General features: G+C 46.2%; 1 protein-coding gene across 3 annotated transcripts in view; it reads right to left on the bottom strand.

Moving 5' to 3' along the window:
* LOC129842647 (microtubule-associated serine/threonine-protein kinase 1-like) overlaps positions 1-23,582 on the bottom strand; it is a 96,430-nt gene that overhangs the window by 1,936 nt on the left and 70,912 nt on the right. For all 3 annotated transcript variants that reach the window (XM_055911271.1, XM_055911272.1, XM_055911273.1), the window contains 17 exons: positions 20,619-20,689; positions 19,714-19,790; positions 19,238-19,446; positions 12,612-12,750; positions 12,159-12,291; positions 10,512-10,677; positions 10,076-10,177; positions 9,113-9,235; positions 8,517-8,629; positions 4,010-4,170; positions 3,375-3,625; positions 2,853-3,113; positions 2,271-2,515; positions 2,038-2,160; positions 1,599-1,735; positions 1,182-1,372; positions 192-622 (listed from right to left, as the gene is read on the bottom strand). In XM_055911271.1, the coding sequence (XP_055767246.1) occupies positions 192-622; positions 1,182-1,372; positions 1,599-1,735; positions 2,038-2,160; positions 2,271-2,515; positions 2,853-3,113; positions 3,375-3,625; positions 4,010-4,170; positions 8,517-8,629; positions 9,113-9,235; positions 10,076-10,177; positions 10,512-10,677; positions 12,159-12,291; positions 12,612-12,750; positions 19,238-19,446; positions 19,714-19,790; positions 20,619-20,689 (2,933 nt within the window). The remainder of the gene's footprint in view (positions 1-191; positions 623-1,181; positions 1,373-1,598; positions 1,736-2,037; positions 2,161-2,270; positions 2,516-2,852; positions 3,114-3,374; positions 3,626-4,009; positions 4,171-8,516; positions 8,630-9,112; positions 9,236-10,075; positions 10,178-10,511; positions 10,678-12,158; positions 12,292-12,611; positions 12,751-19,237; positions 19,447-19,713; positions 19,791-20,618; positions 20,690-23,582) is intronic.

Below are 23,582 nucleotides of genomic sequence, written 5' to 3'. Positions count from 1 at the left end.
TCCCAATGTGTTGTTTTAACTGTATTTAAATGTCTTTCCCGTGTATACCTAAACTAATAAATGAGATGAAAATACTAAATCAACACTATACTGTACATTACAAACTGGACACATTCATAATACACACATAGCACACGTTACCTATGTGTCACACCTCTAATACACATCTCAGACCGCCACATTCACAATACCTCCAGGCTGTGTTTCCTCAGAGGCCCTCCCACCCCACCACTCGACGACTGGGAATGAGACAGTGGCGAGGTGAGCTTCTCTGCCGACTGGACCCTCTTGAGGAGTGGGGAACGGGGCGGCTCGGCGGACTTGGGCCTGGGGCGGACCACGGGTGGTGATGAGTGGAGCTTTGCCCCGGCAGGGAAGGTCTGGGTGGTGTTGGAGCTACCGATGGTGTGGCCCGGGAGTGGGGGAGGGGAGGACTGGGTGGGGGATGGTGTGTGGGCTAAGGGGGAGAGGGGGATGTTGCCGGCGGACTTGCAGCGGGCCGAGCGGTACTGGCGGTGGAGCTTGGGGGAGAGGCCGTGCAGGGAGCTGGGGCGCATGTGCTGGGAGGCGGCAGGGGAGTTGGGGGTGCTGGAGGCAGGAGAGCTGCTCTGAGAGGACACACCTGGGGGGAGGAAAGAGAAAGACAAGAGAGGTTACAGTGAAGATAAAGAGAAAAAAGAGAGGAGTAGAGAAAGAGAGACAAGAAGAGAGAAGATAGAAAAGAGAAAGGTGAGAGAGGAAGAGGGAAAAACAGATTCTTCAGTTACAAAGTAATAATCAGTTCAGCCACAACTGGTATTACAATGTTGGATTCAGCTTGCCTGGTGCAATGGAACCAAAACTGGTTCCCAAACCCTGTCCATCTGACACCCATCTGACAATCTCAAACACTCTATTTACTTCAAAGAAAACAAATACTATTAGGAACCCTGAGGCGTATACTACAAAGCGGGATCAATGAGTTAGCCAGCTAACTTCCATAAACAACCAGAAATAACTATTGATTTTCTAGTTCATCAAGAAAGCTAAACTTCGATATGTGGTTTTGGTTGTTGAGTCAATTAGACCACGCACATTTCAAGCTTATCTTTCAATTTTTTTTATTTCAGAATAGTTAGGCAAGTTAGCTGGCTAACTCATTGATGCTGCTTTGTAGTGTACCCCTCAGGTCTGTTACTCACCCAGGTAGGAGGACTCAGGTGTGGACCTGTATCCCTGCTGTGTTGGGGAGCGGGCTGACAGGTTGTGGGAGGGAGAACCTGGTAGACTGTCACTGGACGACAGAGAGCGGTTCAGAGAGGACAGGCTGCGGCTGGTGTGGAGCAGGTTAGACTGTTTAGTGATCTTCCTGAACAGGGAGCTATGCTTCTTACTGTAGGGAGGAGAGAGGGAGGAGGGGGACAGAGGGATAGGGGATGGAGTAGGAGAGGGTAGTAAAGAATCGTTTTCATTAAAAAAAACGTTTCGCAATGTATAACATGGAGAGATACTGCAACGTATTAGCAGACTGCTAAATAAATACTTGTAACTGTTCTTCTCCATGTTACAGCATACATGATAACACAGCTACTGTCAATGAGAGCACCATACTACAGTACCTCTCTTGTCCCTCTTTGCCGATGGGCCTCTTATTGCGTCGGGCCATCTTGCACTTGTAGTTGGACTTGCGTGCCGGACCCACCTTGATGGAGGTGTTCTCAAACGGTGTGGTGGTCACTGTCACCTTGTTGCCACTCTGCAGGGGCACACAGAATGATGATGAGCCATGTCTATGTGACTGACTGGGGTTTGATCACAGGTTTTCTGCATGCCACAAGTCTAGGTTAGTCTGCTGAGCTAAAGCCTGGGCACTAGCTCAGGGAACCAACGCTAGTATGCAGGCAAGTGACTCATCATATGAGCATGGTCACAGAACGACCTCCTTCACATCTACATTGACGAATAACACCCTTACTCATAGCTTAAGAGACCAACACAGAGCATGGATGTTACGCAAACCTACGAATATGTAGAACCCAGTCTCTTCTTCCATCATACCTTTAGAATGAGTTCCACCACTTCCGTGTGGACCAATCCGTGGACAGACTCCCCATTCACATGGGTGATGAGGTCACCAGCATACAGTCCTGCTTCCTGGGCGGGGCCTCCATCCTCCACGTGCTGCCATTGGACGAGGATACATTGTCAATCAATAAATAGGATAGTGTACACCTTTCAAGTTAATTAATTAATTAATCCACCCCTCCCCCTTCTCCTCCCCCTCTCCTCACCCAGATGATGTGATGGACACTGTAAACATCCGTATCTCCCATGTAGACCCGTATCGCCCTGAGGGTAAATCCGTACTTCTTCCCTGAGCGGTGGATGGTGATGGGAGAGCGCAGCACGCTGACGGCGGGGGCCGGACAGTAGTCACGGCTGGGTGACGAGTCCCGGGAGGAGGGGTTGGAGGACAGGGAGCGGGGGGACATGGGGCTGGCCAAGGGGGAGCTGTGACTGTGGACGTACTGGTCTACTGTGGTGGGGGGGGGGATGTTAGGGACAGAAGTAATGGGAAAGGGGAAAGATGAAGGGATGACAAATTGGGAGAATGGAATAGTGATTGTGGGTAAGAAAAATAGTAAGAAAGGTTTTAGGCATAGAGATACACATATTACAATGTACTATTTCATCATGTGGTTTGAAGCATGCTGTGTAAACTCAGCATTAGAGTAACATCCCAGCTCACAGCATCCTCTAGTGGCAGGAGGCCATAGTGATTAATTGACTGCCTGATTAAATGTATTTGATTATTAAAATACATATAAAGCTACTCAAGCCAGTGACAACACATACAAATTCAGCATAGTTACCTGCAGGTATGATGACAGACAGGGCTGTGGCCGAGGCTGACTTGATAACCTTGTTGCCAGGCCGTGAGTTCCTCTTCTCCCCTGTGTCTCCTGACATCTGCTGGTGTCTCGCCCTGCGGAGGACCAGGTCATTCGTGGCCCGGGGGCCCAGGGGGTCATACACAGGCCCTGCCCCCAGCTCCCTATTGGCTGATGTAGGTCCAGGAGTAGTGGAAGGGGTGGGCGTGGCTCCCAGAATCTCGCCTGGCCTTGGTGGTTTCTCTGTTGGCGGAAAAAAATATTACTCTCCAGTCTCAAGTATATTGTTGGAGCTTAGCTAATGTCCTCTCTTGGCTTACTTACAATCTATACACATCATCAATTTCCACTGACTTTTCAATTGTCACCTCACCTGATAAAATCACCAGTTTGTCAGGTGACAATACAAGAGAAACAAACCTCTACCACCCCGTAATCTCTGTCTCTGTCTCTGTGTCTCTCTCTCTATGTCTCTCTCTCTGTCTCTCTCTCTCTCTCTCTCACCTCCTACATGTTCCTCTGTTGGGTCAGGGGTGGTGCTGGGGGTGGAGGGGGGTGTGGAGGGAACGGAGGCCACCTCCAGTGAAGTCCCCCTAGCCTTGACAGGGGGCTGGCGTGTCAGGGGGTCTGGGTTGTCCTCCTGCTGTGAGGCGAAGCGATGCGTGTCCATGAGGGCGGAGAAACGGCGCCGGGCCCCGAGGGGAGGGCTGGAGTCACCGTCCATGTAGAGGGACTCAGAACCGGACAGACGCTTCCTTTGAGGGGCCAGGAGAAGAGGCTATTTTTCCCAATGCTAAGGGACTTTTATTTTGAAAACTTCTTTAAACTGATGTTGAATCAATGTGTTGTGAATGTTGGTATAAAGGTGTCATGACTTGTACACATTTCATGAATGCCTATGTATACCCCCTTAAAGTTAGTGTAAACATCTCTCTGTTTGGATGATTTAATGGCTGCTACCACCGTCTTAGGTTCTGACACTTCTCCAACACAGGAGCTCAGCGTGAGAGTTCACACAATCACACTCGCTAGAGTCAATTATGGACCGTGGATCTCACTTCTATAAACAAATCTGTGTATGAAACTCAGACATGAAATCCCCCCCCCCATATCTCTCGCTCTCAACCCACCACACTCACATCTCAGGTGATCCGGTCCTCCAGCTCTTGTCCCTGATAGGGAAGCTTCCCAGACTCTCTCTCTTCCCCTTGTTGTCCTCCCGGGAGCCCTTGTGTTCCCGTCGAGTCACTGAGGGGGCCTTCTGCTCCAACTGGGACAGGTGCTCCATGCTGCTGTACACCTGCAGATGGGCCATGGAGAGAAAGTCCAAATCTGAGCCACACTGCTGATTCTAGGTCAGCACTCCTACTCTGAAACACTTTATGAATACATGGTCTGAACATAAAGAAAGGAAGCAAGTTGGTTAAAACACTCATCATCACTACCCTTAGCCTTAAGCCAAACATAGAACATGATAGTCAGTTACATACTGTAGATAGAAAGATTGCGGAGCTAATTAACTTACAACAACTGCATTTAAATAAGGATAGGCTAGAATCAACTACTTTACATGTAATACAAAGTAGGTGGGTGTTTCAGCTAATACACACACACGCACGCACGCACACTCGCACACACACACGGCAAGGTCTCGTAAATGAGCTGTGAGTATGCTGGTGTGTGTGGGAGACCAGCTTAACAACATGAACAGTGCATTAAAACAAGGCTAAAGAGTATTCAGCACCATGGTAACTGAAGCAGTGGCAATAACATGAGCTGTACTGTGATATGTACATTGGCTTCTAAATCCAAACTACTGTAATAAATCAAATCACATTTTACTACAGTTGTAGACTAACAGGGAAATGCTTACTTACGGATCTTTTTCCAACAATGCAGTTCAAGATAAAGATACAAAATAATATAAAAAATGTAAATAGTGACATGAGGAATAAATACACAGTGAATAATGAATAACAATAATGAGTCAAAATAACATGTCTATATACAGGGAGTAGCAGCAGCGAGTCGATGTGCAGGGGTACAAGGTAACTGAGGTAGATATGTACATATAGGTAGGGGTAAAGTGACTAGGCAACAGGATAGATAATAGACAGTAGCAGCAGCTTATGTGTAAAAGTGTGTGTGTGTGTGTGTGTGTGTATGTGTAAACGTGTGTGTGCGGCGTCAGTATGCATGTGTGTGCATCTTATGAGTGTGTGGGTGTATGTAGTAACGTGTGTATGTGTGTGGTGGGGTGTCAGTTTAAGTCAGTGGAGGCTCCTCAGAGGAGGCGGAGGACCATCATCCTCAGTGAATTTCTGAAAAATGTAAATAGTGAAACATTTAAAAAGTTATCCTTTTTAGATAAAATTATACTAAATATATATTTACGTCACCAAATAATTGATTAAAACACACTGTTCTGCAATAAAGTTCTACAGTAACCTCAACAGCACTCTTAGGATAGCACCATGGTGTAGCCGGAGGACAGCTAGTTTCGTCCTCCTCTGGGTACATTGACTTCAATAGACTTACACAGTAATTATGACAACTTACGGAGGATATCCTACAACCTATCAGAGTTCTTGCAGCATGAACTGACATGGTGTGCACCCAATCAAAGGATCAGAGAACAAATCTAGTACTGAAAGCAGAAACTACAGCTACCTAGCACTTCAGTGCATAAAATGTGGTGAGTAGTTGACTCAAAGAGAGAGAAAGACAATAGTTCAACAGCAAAATAGTTTAACCTACTCAAAAACCTGGCTCAAACAGAAAGGGATGCTATGCTAGCTGGCTATGGCTAGCCAACACAGGAACTCTCCAAGTCAAGGTAAGCTTTTTGTTATATGAATTTATTGCCACCAGGGCCCACCGGTGTAACTGCTAACTGCTTGCTGACTATACACTGTGCTGTATGATTGTAGCAGGTTTATATTAACGCATTAGTTCTAGTAGCTATGTTGACTATGATGTTAGCTAATATGGGGACAAAGATGTAAGCTGTGTGTAGCAGTTAGCGGTTATGATATTAAGGTTTGGCTTGGAAAGGTTTTTTCACCTGATCACAGACAGCTGATGTGTTATGCACTGTTGTCTACAAGCGAAGGGAAAAGGTGAGAGGAGGAGAGCGCATAGATGCTAGAAGGAATTAACGAGCAAAGTGATCATGCTGTTTGTATGTGGCTGCTATGAAAGTGAACTGTGTTTGCGTGTGATCAAGGGTGTATTAATTCTGCCGATTCTGTTGAAAAACCTTTCTTCAACTGTAACGTCCTGACCAGAGTTATTATGTGTTTTGCTTGTTTAGTGTTGGTCAGGACGTGAGCTGGGTGGGAATTCTATGTTGTGTGTCTAGTTTGTCTGTTTCTGTGTCCAGCCTAATATGGTTCTCAATCAGAGGCAGCTGGTAATCGTTGTCCCTGATTGAGAATCATATATAGGAGGCTTGTTTGGTGTTGGGATTTTGTGGGTGATTGTTTCCTGTCTCTGTGTTTGTGTTCTGCACCAGATAGGACTGTCTCGGCTTTCACGTTTGTTGTTTTTGTATTGTTGTAAGTGTTCACCGTTTATTGTCAAATTAAACATGTTGAACACTAACCGCGCTGCATTTTGGTCCTCTCCTTCATCCCAGGAAGAAAGTCGTTACATCAACAGAACGAAACGGGAATAAACATACCTTTATTTGCCCAATAGAAACTCTCGTTTGCAACTGCTGGACTAATGATTACACCCTAAATCAGCTAGATGCAGGCAAGAGAGTGCAAGGCGGTATTGAATGTGTCACTGTCTGTCAACTTGACTACTCACATTTTTCTCTCGACCTGTTGTAAACTTTCATTCATAGGCTAGGTTGTAGCAACTTCCTGATGGGTATAGAGAAAATGTATCATGTAGTAGCCTAAACCTATCGATGTTACATTGAACTGGTTGAATGGAATATGAAGGACAGTCATCCAATATGCTGTAAAATAAATAAGGCCATGCCTCATCTTAAATGGCACCGATCGCCACTGGTGTAAATATCTGTGAGTCTGTGTGTAGAGTCCAGTGTGTGTGCATAGAGTCAGTGCAAGAGATGGTCAATGCAGGTAGTCCGGGTAGCCATTTGATGACCTATTTAGCAGGCTTGTTTAGCAGTATTATGGCTTGGGGGTAGAAGCTGTTCAGGGTCCTGTTGGTTCCTGACTTGGTGCCTCGGTACCACTTGTGCGGTAGCAGAGAGAACAGTCTATGACTTGGGTGGCTGGAGTCTTTGACAATTTTTTGGGCCTTCCTCTAGCACCACCTATATACAGGTCCTGGATGGCAGGGAGCTCGGCCCCAGTACTCACCACCCTCTGTAGCACCTTGTGGTCGGGTGCCTTGCAGTTGCCGTACCAAGTGGTGATGCAGCCACCTGCATCACCACTTGTGCTCTCTCTCTGTGTGTGTGTGTGTGTTTGTGAAACATGCATCCATGTGTATGCTTTGAGACCAGCAGGCAGTGTTCTAGACTCTAATCAGGTCTCTCCATCAATGTACTGCTACTGTAATAGAGCCCTTAGCCCTGTCCATTTATACAAGAGACCCTTCACACACGCACACACACACACAGCCCTACTCATTCCCACAAGAGACCCTTCATTAGTCCCCACCCGTACATGAGAACAGAGAGGAGGAGGAAGGGACAGGTGAAGGACAAAAGGAGGGCAGCAGAGAGAGAGAGATAATATAGAAGGAAAGATGGTGTAACGACAGAATGACAGGATAATAGGGATTCAAACTATGAGGAGGGAGAAAAAGAGAAGGGATAAAGAGAGAGTGAGGGAGAGAGAGAGAGAGCCAGGATGAAAAATGAGATGGGATAGCTAGAAGACACCGTTAAGTAAGGGGAGATGAAGAGAGAAAATGACCTTGCTGAAGTGAGGGCAGCCAGAGGAGTGTGTGTGGCACGTGTGTGTGTGCAGGGTTGGGTATGTTCCTTTTTAAATGTAATCCACTACAGTTACTAGTTACCTAGAGTGGGAGGTAGCCTAACGGTTACAGTGTTTGGCCGGTAACTGAAAGATCACTGGTTCGAAGAGCCGACAAGGTAAGAAATGGCTGGCCCTTGAACTTAACTCTAATTTGCTCAAGGGAAGCCGTACTTCTATGGCTGACCCTGTAAAACAACACATTTCACTGCACCTATCTGGTGTATGTGACAATATAAAAAAGTATGTTTACCTGTCCAAATTGGAATCTGTAACGTAACTTTTGGATTGCCCAAACTCAGTAACATAATCTTTCAGTTACTTTCCCCTTAAGAGACATTAGAAGACAAAAATGATCCATCAACCACATTTGGTGTGTCATCATAGTGGTCTCTGACTTGTGGTCAGACTCTCTCAGGTGGAACAAACTTAAACTTGCGCCTTTTTTCAATGCTGAATTGAATGTCATTGAGAAAACAGAAAGATGTCATAATGGATATTTTTTTCCAGCAAACATCCTTTCTGAATTTAAAAGTAATCCAAGAAGTAATCATCTAGTTTGTCTAAAGTATCTTTAATCTGTTAGTGTTTTGTAACGTAATCAGTTACTCCCCAACCATATGTGTGTGTGTATGTGTGTGTGTGTGTGTGTGTGTGTGTATGTGTGTGTGTATGTGTGTCTGTGTACCTTGCTGAAGCGAGGGGAGCAGGAGGAGAACTGCCTGATCTCAACAGGCTCATCATCATCGTTGGTGTCATCCTCATCGTACGCATTGATGTGGTGATAACGATCTGAACGGGCTGAGGGAGGACAGGAGAAGAGAGAGAGAAACAGAGAGAGAGAGAGAGACAGATGGCGAGAAAGAGAGATTGAGAGAAAGAGAGATGGAGAGAAACAGAGAGAAAGAGAGATGGAGAGAAACAGAGAGAAAGAGAGAGCGAGAGAGAGATGTAACATCTTAGTCTTCATAAATAATTTAACGGCCCTAGCCTTGGCGTTCTCTCCTCTGCTTACACTTTTCAAAGTCGCTGCAAAATGCTGCAACACTTTGGGAGAACCGCTCTCTGGCTTGGCTGAGTTTTACCATGAGATAACCCCTATCAAAGATCAAAGACTCACTTGCTTTACACATGGAGCCCAATTCTGATCTTTTTCCAATTATATGTATTTTGATCAATCAGATAAGTTTTTGGCCAATTGGGAAAAATATCAGAATTGGGCTGCCTGTGTAAATGCAGCCAGTGTGCTTCATTATCATTAAATACACAGGTAACGGCACTCACTGTCGAAGTAGCTGGTGTCCTCTTCTGACTCCAGGTGAGGTATGAACTCTGCCTTCTGTCTCAGTAGACTGTTCCAGTCCAGGTCAGAGAAGAACGAGTGCTGCTTTACCTCAAACGCTCCCCCTGGGGGCACGGAGGAATAATACCAACAACAAGATCAGCTCTGAGAATGTAGGCCTCGGAAGAGCATATGGCTCTGGGCCATGGTAGTTGGAGTAATACATAAACAAAGGTTAAAATGTGAATAATTATGGCATGATTCATTACACACAGTAAGCAGGAATATTTTCTGACTCATATCAGACCTAGGGAGAGTAGCCTGCTGCGTGCCAGACTGTTGTTATTATCATTTTCAAAATAAATGTACCCCCCTTTTCGATCTTGTCTCATCGCTGCAACTCCCCAATGGACTCGGCAGAGGTGAAGGTGGAGTCATGTGTCCTCCGAAACATGACCTGCCTAAACATGACCTGCCTAAACATGACCTGCCTAACCGCGCTCCTTAACACCCGCCAGCTTAACCCGGAAGCCAGCCGCACCAATGTGTCGGAGGAAACACCGTTCAACTGGCGACCAGGGTCAGCCTGCAGGCACCCGGGCTGCCACAAGGAGGTGCTACAGCACGGTGAGCCAAGTAAAGCACCCCCAGGCAAAGCCTCCCCTAACCTGGACGACGCTGGGCCAATTGTGTGCCGTCCTATGGGACTCCCGGCCAAGGCCAGTTGTGGCACAGCCTGGGAATGAACCCGGTATGATTATGACAGTAGACGACAGCAGAAACAGGAGGAACATTCTTAAATTCTAGCACATTGGTTCAGAAACTTGGTGTCGGGAGCGACCAAGTTGAAATTAGGTCCCCTGAGAAAATCTTCAAATGGGTATAGAATACAAACTAAACTTTTAGTGTCAACTAAGGGCCTTTTGCCATGTGCAGAACAAGTTTGAGAAGCCCTGTTGTAGTACCTGTACCCAGCCTCATCAGTGGATTGGTCTGTAGCAGGGTTGATATCAGTCCCTGGGCATCAGCAGGCAGGACCTCATCTCCATCAGGCCACACTATGTCATCTGAGAGAGACAACAGAGCCAGTTACAGAGAGAATGAACAGCAAGGATTTGGAACCGGACCAACATCGAGTCAGGTACAAGTTAGTACACAGACAGAGGCCTTGGAGTCAACAGTCACCTACAGCAGTGGTTTTTAAACCTCTCCTCAGGGACCCCCAGTCGTTCATTTGATCTATTCCAGAGCTAGCACACCTGATTCAACTTGTGAATTGTCTGGGGGGTCCCCGAGGGGAGCTTTGAAAACCCCTGACATACAGCACAGAACAAGAGGCACTGGGGGGGATTCAAAAAGGTGCAGACACAGAGGAAAGGCCAGCCCTCATGTCTCAATCACCTGTGATGACCTGTCCAAAGAGCTCCTCAGGCGTGTCTCCAAAGAAGGGCACACAGCCCACCAGAAACTCATAGAGGATGATGCCCATGGCCCACCAGTCCACCGGCTTCCCGTAGCCTTGTCTCAGGATCACCTCCGGGGCTATGTACTCTGGGGTGCCACACACCTGGGACAGGGAGAGAGATCCACCAATCACAAGTCTCGATCACGCTCCTTGCCTCTATTTTCCTCTCACCTACATGTACCGGATGCAATGGAGTAGTCCCAAAAGTGCAAAACCTGCCCATCTGCCACTCCAGGCAGGCTCAATAAAAATAAAGGACAACAACAAATACTATTTGAACCCAGGTCTGGCCTACGTAGCTATCTGCAAGCCCAAGAGCTTGAATATTCTTCCATCTGTCTCTGACAGAAGTACTGTACAGTAATCACAAATCAAGGACCCAGATTGTATAATGCTGATAATCAGAATTCTAATTCTAATTGGTACTGTTGCTGTACACTGTTGAGGCAGCAGGGGCCTAGTTCATTACAGCTGAGTGAATAACCAATGCCCTCTAATCAAGAGTCTGCACAGACCACAACGTGAAAGGATCTTCATCTATTTCATGTGCAGATGATGTGTGTTCATTAGAACCCATTAAAAAGAGCTGGTGTACACCCCAAACAGTTGGTAGAGCTGCTGACTAACGGCGAGTAACTGTAGGCTGAAAAAATGTAATAAAGAGATTTGCACACACTACATACAAGCTCCCAGTAATTTATTGGGTAAACCACCAACGTTTCAGCATCACTGTGCCTTCTTCAGGGTCATGTCATGAATGCTAGAACCAGATTATGTAAACAAACACTGCAATTAGTGCAACCTATGACAATAGTGAGGGGTGTGTCATAGTTACTAGGGTGATAAGAATGAAAACATGTTTTACCGTTAAAAGACAATAGTTTACAGCATGTTGAATATATTAGGCTATTGTTATCATTTTGCAACATAATTAGATATTGTGCATAGTAATAGCATCAACATACATTATTATTTTATTTAATACACATATTTAATTGTTTCCATGCTAAAGCAGGTTATATCCATCTAGAGGCCTCTTTCTACCTCTATGTGAAACAACACAGCATTCAGTCTGGTTTAACCAGCCTAGATGCCCGACCGCTGGAGATGACACTGTATTGCTGCTGGCCTAACAGCATCATTTATTAATATGGGGAGTTAAATTCAAAACCTGCGTAAACAACAAACTGTAATTGCAAAATAAATAGGGACCAGAATTGTATTTATTTAGAGAAATGATGATGATTCAGTCTGTTTGGTAAACATTATTAGTGACTGTGTGTATTCCTCTTGCTTGGCAAATGATGCGTTTTTGCAAGGTTATTTTGAGATTCTCAATCCGTTGATGCATGAGGCAAGTCAAGGGATCCTGAATTCAACTCACTCACGCAACTGTCATGACTGTAGGCTATCTACAGACTTTCTAACATACTGTATGTGATTGGCTCTTCATTGAGAAGTTGGCTGTACACTACCTCTCACAATATGATTATTGTTTGTTTGATTAGCTGAGTGACTGACTGATCATGACTGACCGATTGACTAACTGACTGATTGATTGACTGACCAATCAATCGATCTACCTGTTTGTCCAGGAACTCGCGTGCGTCCTTCTCGATGTGTCCCTCGTACAGGTTGGTGGTGAGGCTCATCAGACCCATCTTAGACAGGCCAAAGTCGGTCAGCTTGATGTGGCCCATAGAGGTGATCAGAAGACTGGTGGAAACAGGAACAACACATGGGCTGTTAGATATCAACTGCACAGCAAACCCCAGGAACAGCCATGATTCCATTCCAGCCATTACAATGAGCCCGTCCTCCTATAGCTCCTCCCACCAGTATGTATGACCAATAGGAGCCTGTAGACAGTATTCCTAGAACCTTTCACAGTACACACATTTTGGCTTAATATTTTTAGAGGGTGTCCCAAATTTTCCTAAGAAATTACATTTATGGTGAATATTGTATGGTGTGAAAGCAACTTAAGACCTCCAATCCACCAGGGGAGTGTCAGGGTGTCAGTGCAGCCCACTCACTTGTCAGGCTTGAGGTCTCGGTGCACTATGCCATAGTTGTGTAGGTACTCCAGTGCCAGCACGGTCTCTGCAAAGTACATTTTGGTGAGTTCCACGGGCAGCGCCCCGATGTTCTTCAGCAGAGTGGCACAGTCTCCCCCTATAGGAACACAACATGGTTGGTTAGACACAGTCTCCCCCTATAGGAACACAACATGGCTGGTTAGACACAGTCTCCCCCTATAGGAACACAACATGGCTGGTTAGACACAGTCTCCCCCTATAGGAACACAACATGGCTGGTTAGACACAGTCTCCCCCTATAGGAACACAACATGGCTGGTTAGACACAGTCTCCCCCTATAGGAACACAACATGGCTGGTTAGACACAGTCTCCCCCTATAGGAACACAACATGGTTGGTTAGACACAGTCTCCCCCTTAGGAACACAACATGGTTGGTTAGACACAGTCTCCCCCTATAGGAACACAACATGGCTGGTTAGACACAGTCTCCCCCTATAGGAACACAACATGGCTGGTTAGACACAGTCTCCCCCTATAGGAACACAACATGGCTGGTTAGACACAGTCTCCCCCTATAGGAACACAACATGGTTGGTTAGGCACAGTCTCCCCCTATAGGAACACAACATGGCTGGTTAGACACAGTCTCCCCCTATAGGAACACAACATGGTTGGTTAGACACAGTCTCCCCCTATAGGAACACAACATGGCTGGTTAGACACAGTCTCCCCCTATAGGAACACAACATGGTTGGTTAGACACAGTCTCCCCCTATAGGAACACAACATGGTTGGTTAGACACAGTCTCCCCCTATAGGAACACAACATGGTTGGTTAGACACAGTCTCCCCCTATAGGAACACAACATGGCTGGTTAGACACAGTCTCCCCCTATAGGAACACAACATGGTTGGTTAGACACAGTCTCCCCCTATAGGAACACAACATGGTTGGTTAGACACAGTCTCCCCCTATAGGAACACAACATGGTTGGTTAGACACAGTCTCCCCCTATAGGAACATAACATGGTTGGTTAGACACAGTCTCCCCCTATAGGAGCACAACATGGCTGGTTAGATACAGTCTCCCCCTATAGGAACACAACATGGTTGGTTAGACACGGTCTCCCCCTATAGGAACACAACATGGTTGGTTAGGCACAGTCTCCCCCTATAGGAACACAACATGGTTGGTTAGACACAGTCTCCCCCTATAGGAACACAACATGGTTGGTTAGACACGGTCTCCCCCTATAGGAACACACCATGGTTGGTTAGACACAGTCTCCCCCTATAGGAACACAACGTGGTTGGTTAGACACAGTCTCCCCCTATAGGAACACAACATGGCTGGTTAGACACAGTCTCCCCCTATAGGAACACAACATGGCTGGTTAGACACAGTCTCCCCCTATAGGAACACAACATGGCTGGTTAGACACAGTCTCCCCCTATAGGAACACAACATGGCTGGTTAGACACAGTCTCCCCCTATAGGAACACAACGTGGTTGGTTAGACACAGTCTCCCCCTATAGGAACACAACATGGCTGGTTAGACACAGTCTCCCCCTATAGGAACACAACATGGTTGGTTAGGCACAGTCTCCCCCTATAGGAACACAACATGGCTGGTTAGACACAGTCTCCCCCTATAGGAACATAACATGGTTGGTTAGACACAGTCTCCCCCTATAGGAACACAACGTGGCTGGTTAGACACAGTCTCCCCCTATAGGAACACAACATGGCTGGTTAGACACAGTCTCCCCCTATAGGAACACAACATGGTTGGTTAGACACAGTCTCCCCCTATAGGAACACAACATGGCTGGTTAGACACAGTCTCCCCCTATAGGAACACAACATGGCTGGTTAGACACAGTCTCCCCCTATAGGAACACAACATGGTTGGTTAGACACAGTCTCCCCCTATAGGAACACAACATGGTTGGTTAGACACAGTCTCCCCCTATAGGAACACAACATGGTTGGTTAGACACAGTCTCCCCCTATAGGAACACAACGTGGCTGGTTAGACACAGTCTCCCCCTATAGGAACACAACGTGGTTGGTTAGACACAGTCTCCCCCTATAGGAACACAACGTGGTTGGTTAGACACAGTCTCCCCCTATAGGAACACAACATGGTTGGTTAGACACAGTCTCCCCCTATAGGAACACAACATGGTTGGTTAGACACAGTCTCCCCCTATAGGAACACAACGTGGTTGGTTAGACACAGTCTCCCCCTATAGGAACACAACATGGTTGGATAGACACAGTCTCCCCCTATAGGAACACAACATGGTTGGTTAGACACAGTCTCCCCCTATAGGAACACACCATGGTTGGTTAGACACAGTCTCCCCCTATAGGAACATAACATGGTTGGTTAGACACAGTCTCCCCCTATAGGAACACAACGTGGTTGGTTAGACACAGTCTCCCCCTATAGGAACACAACGTGGTTGGTTAGACACAGTCTCCCCCTATAGGAACACAACATGGTTGGTTAGACACAGTCTCCCCCTATAGGAACACAACATGGTTGGTTAGACACAGTCTCCCCCTATAGGAACACACCATGGTTGGTTAGACACAGTCTCCCCCTATAGGAACATAACATGGTTGGTTAGACACAGTCTCCCCCTATAGGAACACAACATGGTTGGTTAGACACAGTCTCCCCCTATAGGAACACACCATGGTTGGTTAGACACAGTCTCCCCCTATAGGAACACAACATGGTTGGTTAGACACAGTCTCCCCCTATAGGAACACAACATGGTTGGTTAGACACAGTCTCCCCCTATAGGAACACACCATGGTTGGTTAGGCACGGTCTCCCCCTATAGGAACACAACATGGTTGGTTAGGCACAGTCTCCCCCTATAGGAACACAACATGGTTGGTTAGACACAGTCTCCCCCTATAGGAACACAACATGGTTGGTTAGACACAGTCTCCCCCTATAGGAACACAACATGGTTGGTTAGACACAGTCTCCCCCTATAGGAACACAACATGGTTGGTTAGACACAGTCTCCCCCTATAGGAACATAACATGGTTGGTTAGACACAGTCTCCCCCTATAGGAACACAACATGGTTGGTTAGACACGCTCTCCCCCTATAGGAACACAACATGGTTGGTTAGACACAGTCTCCCCCTATAGGAACACACCATGGTTGGTTAGACACAGTCTCCCCCTATAGGAACACAGCATGGTTGGTTAGACACAGTCTCCCCCTATAGGAACACAGCATGGTTGGTTAGACACAGTCTCCCCCTATAGGAACACAACATGGTTGGTTAGACATGGGTTATGCCTCGGTTCTCTACCCTGCTCCTAAAGAATGGACTTGTACACACTTTCTGTCATGGATTCAAAACAATGGTGGGGACTTCATTGACCTACAGACAAAGCTTATACCACAACAACGCTTTTCAATTTACAACGGAAAATGTACCCTTTGGGAAGAGAATGGGGCACAGCCTGAGAGTCAGGCTGAAGGGGTTAAAGGATTTCACAGTGTCTGTCGGCCCTATCTGCGGTCGTTTGTCTTGGGTTGTTTCTCCCCTCCTCCTTTGGCCTGGTAAACCTATGTTTGGCAGAGTCCCGTCTGACTCACACACTACTCTTAATGCCTGGCTGTGTCTGTAGGCTGACTCTGAACACTAACAATCAGGAGAAAAGCAATCTGCTTTCTGCTATATAGTTGGGTTGAGTATGCTGAGTTGCCCTCGAGCACCTAACACGCATTAAGGAAGATGGTTTGTCTAGGGCTGCTGTGGGAAGTGACCCCGTTCTACAACTGAATTGACTATGGTAAAATAACAACTTGACAGTTATTTGAATCTCTGGCCCTCGGTCAATCCCCTATATAGATAGGATAGATGTTTTTAAATTTCCACCAGTGGTGTTGGTTAGACACAGTCCCAACCAGAAGCCATGGATTACAGGCAACATTCGCACTGAGCTAAAGGGTAGAGCTACCACATTCAAGGTGCGGGACTCTGCCCCGGAAGCTTATAAGAAATCCTACCCTCCGACAAACCATCAAACAGGCAAAGCGCCAAAATATAGGGCTAAGAATGAATCGTACTTTACCGGCTCCGACGCTCGTCTTATGTGGCAGGGCTTGCAAACTATTACAGACTACAAAGGGAAGCACAGCCGCGAGCTGCCCAGTGACACGAGCCTACCAGACGAGCTAAATCCCTTCTATGCTCGCTTCGAGGCAAGCAACACTGAGGCATGCATGAGAGCATCAGCTGTTCCAGGCGACTGTGTGATCATGCACTCCGTAGCCGACGTGAGTAAGACCTTTAAACAGGTCAACATTCACAAGGCCGCGGGGCCAGATGGATTACCAGGACGTGTCTTCACTGACATTTTCAACCTGTCCCTGATTGAGTCTGTAATACCAACATGTTTCAAGCAGACCACCATCGTCTCTGTGCCCAAGAACACTAAGGCAACCTGCCTAAATGACTACAGACCTGTAGCACTCACGTCTGTAACCATGAGGTGCTTTGAAATGCTGGTAATGGCTCACATTAACACCATTATCCCAGAAACACTAGACACACTCCAATTTGCAAACCGCCCAAACAGATCCACAGATGATGCAGTCTCTATTGCACTCCACACTGCCCTTTCCCACCTGGACAAAAGGAACACCTATGTGAGAATGCTATTCATTGACTACAGCTCAGCGTTCAACACCATAGTACCCTCAAAGCTCATCACTAAGCTAAGGATCCTGGGACTAAACACCTCCCTCTGCAACTGGATCCTGGAATTCCTGACGGGCCGCCCCCAGGTGGTGAGGGTAGGTAGCAACACATCTGCTACGCTGATCCTCAACACTGGAGCCCCTCAGGGGTGCGTGCTCAGTCGCCTCCTATGCTCCCTGTTCATCCACGACTGCGTGGCAAGGAATGACTCCAACACCATCATTAAGTTTGCAGACAACACAACAGTGGTAGGCCTGATCACCGACAACGACGAGACAGCCTATAGGGAGGAGGTCAGAGACCTGGCCGGATGGTGCCAGAAGAACAACCTATCCCTCAACATAATCAAGGCAAAGGAGATGATTGTGGACTACAGGAAAAGGAGGACCGAACACGCCCCCCATTCTCATCGACGGGGCTGCAGTGGAGCAGGTTGAGAGCTTCAAGTTCCAATACAGTCGTGAAGAGGGCACGATAAAGGCTATTCCCCCTCAGGAAACTAAAAATATTTGGCATGTGTCCTCAGATCCTCAAAAGGTTCTACAGCGGCACCATCGAGAACATCCTGACTGGTTGCATCACTGCCTGGTATGGCAACTGCTCGGCCTCCGACCGCAAGGCACTACAGAGGGTAGTGCGTACTGCCCAGTACATCACTGGGGTTAAGCTGCCTGCCATCCAGGACCTCTACAGGCGGTGTCAGAGGAAGGCCCTAAAAATTGTCAAAGACCTCAGCCACCCCAGTCATAGAATGTTATCTCTACTACCGCATGGCAAGCGGTACCGTAGCACCATCTCTAGGACCAAAAGACTTCTCAACAGCTTTTACCCCCAAGCTATAAGACTCCTGAACAGGTAATCAAATGGCTACCCATTTGACTTGCATTGTCCCGCCCCCACCCCAACCCCTCTTTTACGCTGCTGCTAGTCTCTGTTATTCATATATGTGTAGTCACTTTAACTATACATTCATGTACACACTACCTCAATTAGCCTGACTAACCGGTTCCCGCGCACATTGGCTACCCGGACAATCTGCATTGTGTCCCGCCACCCACCACCCGCCAACCCTTCTTTTACGCTACTGCTAGTCTCTGTTAATCATATATTGATAGTCACTTTAACCATACCTACATGTACATACTACCTCAATCAGCCCGACTAACCGGTGCCTGTATATAGCCTCGTTACTGTTATAGCCTCACTACTGTATATAGCCTCGCTACTGTTAAAGCCTCGTTACTGTATATAGCCTCGCTACTGTTATTTTTCACTGTCTTTTTACTGTTGTTTTTATTTCTTTACTTATCTATTGTTCACCTAATACCAATTTTTTACTCAAAAATTGCACTCTTGGTTAGGGCCTGTAAGTAAGCATTTCACTGTAAGGTGAAATACCTGTTGTATTCGGCGCACGTGACAAATAAACGTTGATTTGATTTGTCTGGTGGCACTTTAAATGAGGAGAACGGGCTCATAGTAATGTTTGGAATGGAATGAATGGAATGGTATCACACACATCAAACATATGGTTTTCCATGTGTTTGATACCATTCCATTCACATCACTCCATCCATTATTATGAGCCGCCCTCCCCTCTGGTTTCCACCATATTGCTTTCACCTAGCCAGTCCTATCAGATACCATGAAGGGCAAATGAACAAGGGCAGAAGGGAGAGTACTACTTTCCAGAATGAGAATGAAATCCAGCCCGGTTTCCTGAGAAACTCTCTCACCTCAAAGGAAGTGAACAAGATCAGAACGGAGAGAACTTTGAAAGAGCAAGGTGTAAGATATGTGAAGTTTCTTGGGACACCCTATGAAGCCTTTATTGTAATTCCATTAAAGAAGTACAGTTTCCTCAGAAACCCACTAACCTTCAACATACTCCATGACCATGCAGAGGTGCCTGCGAGTCTCGAAGGAGCAGAACATGGAGACCACGAAGGGGTTCTCAGCGAAGGTCAGGATGTCTCTCTCTACGAAGGCCTGCTGGATCTGGTTCCTCAGGATCAGGTTCTGCTTGTTGATCTTCTTCATGGCAAAACGCTGACGGGTCTCCCTGTGACGTACCAGGTACACCGCACTGACGGGGGAGGGGAGGAGGAGGGAAGGAGGAGGGAAGAAGGAGGGAGGGGAGAGAGGGGAGTGGACAAGGAGGGAGGAGGGGAGAGAGGGGGAGGAGGGAGATGGGTAAAGGGTAGAGGTGCAAGAAGCCAAGGGTAAGGTTGTGGTAAAATTAGATGGTCAGAGAAATCTACCTGGAGCCTCATGTCTTTGAATGAATGTGAGGACTTTGTGATGTACATGAAATGCATAGTCATTCATATTGCTTTGACCAGACTCTACTCACCCATATGCTCCGTTGCTGATCAGCTTGATGGTTTGAAAGTCTTCTTCACTTGGCGGCTTCATGGCTTTCATCTTCCCCTACATAAACAAGCAGGCAAGCTCAGTCAAGCCCAACTTAAGCTAGATACTATTTGAAGACAGATCTGGTGTGTCTGTGAGTGTATTTCTCATTAGAGATGGAGGGTCCTCACCTCTGATCTGGTGTGTCTGTGAGTGTATTTCTCATTAGAGGTGGAGGGTCCTCACCTCTGATCTGGTGTGTCTGTGAGTGTATTTCTCATTAGAGATGGAGGGTCCTCACCTCTGATCTGTTGTGTCTGTGAGTGTATTTCTCATTAGAGATGGAGGGTCCTCACCTCTGATCTGGTGTGTCTGTGAGTTTACTTCTCATTAGAGATGGAGGGTCCTCACCTCTGATCTGGTGTGTCTGTGAGTGTATTTCTCATTAGAGATGGAGGGTCCTCACCTCTGATCTGGTGTGTCTGTGAGTGTATTTCTCATTAGAGATGGAGGGTCCTCACCTCTGATCTGGTGTGTCTGTGAGTGTATTTCTCATTAGAGATGGAGGGTCCTCACCTCTGATCTGGTGTGTCTGTGAGTGTATTTCTCATTAGAGATGGAGGGTCCTCACCTCTGATCTGGTGTGTCTGTGAGTGTATTTCTCATTAGAGATGGAGGGTCCTCACCTCTGATCTGGTGTGTCTGTGAGTGTATTTCTCATTAGAGATGGAGGGTCCTCACCTCTGATCTGTTGTGTCTGTGAGTGTATTTCTCATTAGAGATGGAGGGTCCTCACCTCTGATCTGGTGTGTCTGTGAGTGTATTTCTCATTAGAGATGGAGGGTCCTCACCTCTGATCTGCTGTGTCTGCGAGTGTATTTATCATTAGAGATGGAGGGTCCTCACCTCTGCGGAATCGTCTGGCTCTGGGGTGTGGGGACCTTCACTGTCATAGTAGTTGTCCATGCTCACAATGTCTGGACAAAAACACATGATTTAACACTCAATACAGTAACTGGTGTGTACTGTTGCAGATCAATAGCATTGTGTATACATACAGTGCCTTCAGAAAGTGACTTATTCCACATTTAGTTGTCTTACAGGCTGAGCAATGCAATGGCAATTCACTTTAAAGAGTGTTGTTTAGGTTTTTCTCTACAATAACAAAATCACTTTGACATGTGAGTCACTCTGGATGAGGGGGAGAGTGCTGAACAAATACATGCAAATATGTTAAAGGCCCAGTGCAGTCAAAAACGGGATTTCCATGTTTTATATATACAGTGCCTTTGGAAAGTATTCAGACCCCTTGACTTGTTCCACATTTTGTTACGTTACAGCCTTATTCTAAAATGGAAATTGTCTGCAGCATTGAGTGTCCCCAAAAACCCAGTGGCCTCCATCATTCTTAAATGGAAAAAGTTTGGAACCACCAAGACTCTTCCTAAAACGGGCCACCTGGCCAAACTGAGCAATCGGGGGAGAAGGGCCTTGGTCAGAGAGGTGACCAAGAACCCGATGGTCACTCTGAAAGAGCTCCAGAATTCCTCTGTGGAGATGAGAGAACCTTCCAGAAGGACAACCATCTCTGCAGCACTCCACCAATCAGGCACTTATTGTAGAGTGGCCAGATGGAAGCCACTACTCAGTAAAGGGCACATGACAGCCCGCTTGGAATTTGCCTAAAGGCACCTAAAGGACTGAAACCATGAGAAACAAGATTCTCTGGTCTGATGAAACCAAGATTGAACTCTTTGGCCTAAATGTCAAGCGTCACGTCTGGAGGAAACCTGGCACCATCCCTACAGTGAAGTATGGTGGTGGCAGCATCCTGCTGTGGGGATATTTTTTAGCGGCAGGGACTGTGAGACTAGTCCGGATCGAGGCAAAGATGAACAGAGCAAAGTACAGAGAGATCCTTGATGAAAACCTGCTCCAGAGTGCTCAGAACCTCAGACTGGGGCGAAGGTCTCTGAATGTCCTTGATGAGTGGCCCAGCCAGAAAATCTCTGGAGAGACCTGAAAATAGCTGTGCAGCAATGCTCCCCATCCAACCTGACAGAGCTTGAGAGGATCTGCAGAGAAGAATGGGAGAAGCTCACCAAATACAGGTATGCCAAGCTTGTAGCGTTATACCCAAGAAGACTTGAGGTTGTAATCGCTGCCAAAGGTGCTTCAACAAAGCACTGAGTAAAGGGTCTGAATACTTACAGTATGTACACTACCGTTCAAAAGTTTGGGGTCACTTAGATATGTCCTTGTTTTTGAAAGAAAAGCAATTTTTTTGTCCATTAAAATAACATCAAATTGATCAGAAATACAGTGTAGACATTTTTAATGATGTAATTGACTATTGTAGCTGGAAACAGCAGATTTTTTTATGGAATATCTACATAGATCTTCAGTTTCTTGGCAATTTCTCGCATGGAATAGACTTCATTTCTCAGAACAAGAAGAGACTGACGAGTTTCAGAAGAAAGTCTTTGTTTCTGGTCATTTTGAGCCTGTAATCGAACCCCCAAATGCTGATGCTCCAGATACTCAACTAGTCTAAAGGCCAGTTTTATTGCTTCCTTAATCAGCACAACAGTTTTCAGTTGTGCTAAAATAATTGCAAAAGGGTTTTCTAATGATCAATTAGCCTTTTAAAATTATAAACTTGGATTAACTAACACAACGTGCCATTGAACACAGAAGTGATGGTTGCTGATAATGAGCCTCTGTACGCCTATGTAGATATTCCATAAGAAAATCTGCCGTTTCCAGCTACAATAGTCAAGGGGTCTGAATACTTTCCAAAGCACTGTATATATTTCCACACTATGAAGTTGGAGTAAAGGTTTGTGTTGGAGCTGTTTGAAACAACCGCCTGAAATGTCAGCCTGTTTTGGTAGGATGGAGCTGGTAAATGAGTTAATAGACCAATAAAAGCTCATTTTCAGTTTTCCCCTCCCCACTCAGACCACTTCCAGACGGTACTCTTTGCTAAGAATAATATTTTTTTAGCAATTTTAACTGAAAACAATCACAGTAAGGTACTTCCCTGTTACCAGAAATGATTTTATATTGAGATAAAAACGGCTGCATTGCACCTTTAAGTAAACATCTCGTTAATTTGAATTAGATGTCACACAAAGTGATGTGAAAATAATATATCTTCTTGTCACCTTGGTAACAACATTTCTAAAACAAAATGGTTGTGTTTGGGGAACCGAGAGAGGGAGGGAAGACGAGAGTGTGAGAGAGAGAGAAAGAGAGATCAAGCTGTGAATATTTGTATGGGTGAAAAACAGAAAGGTGCTAAACCAAGAGATCGTTTGTAAAAAGTGTCACATTGTGACAACCCACTAAAACCCAAACTCATATTTCTTCAACCAGACTGAAGGTAGCTGACAAATAGCAGCCAGTCGGACTCTGATTAGTCTTTCTAACCCATTTACATTGTGTAGCTTAATGAACAGCTTGTGATGGATTTGCCACTGTGAGAAGTGAAGCTGGAATGAATTGAAGGAGTCAGAGAAGGAGTTTGGGGGCTGGTGTGTGTTTAGACAATATGTATATTAATGACAGTGAGTGCAGTGCTGCGACCGGCTTCATAATCAGTAAAGGGAGTTCTCTCTGCATCTCAATATTGTCTACAGGTAGCCTGGTCCCAGGTCTGTTTGTGCTGTCTTGCCAAGGTTCAGTGTGACAATGACAAGAGCTGGGACCAGGCTAGTTGACAGGTGGATCACTGCCCACATGCTACAATGCCAAGATGCTGTTATTTTTCTCATGCCAAAATGTATTGTTTTTTCTAAGGTTATTTTTGCTAGTTTTATAGTTAATTACCTACAATAAACACCCGAGGGGAGTGTGGCTGTCAAAATG

Source organism: Salvelinus fontinalis, unplaced genomic scaffold (assembly GCF_029448725.1).
Source record: "Salvelinus fontinalis isolate EN_2023a unplaced genomic scaffold, ASM2944872v1 scaffold_0059, whole genome shotgun sequence".
NCBI lineage: Eukaryota > Metazoa > Chordata > Actinopteri > Salmoniformes > Salmonidae > Salvelinus > Salvelinus fontinalis.
The sequence above is the reverse complement of the archived record's forward strand: the minus strand, read 5'-3'. Positions and strand labels throughout refer to the sequence as shown.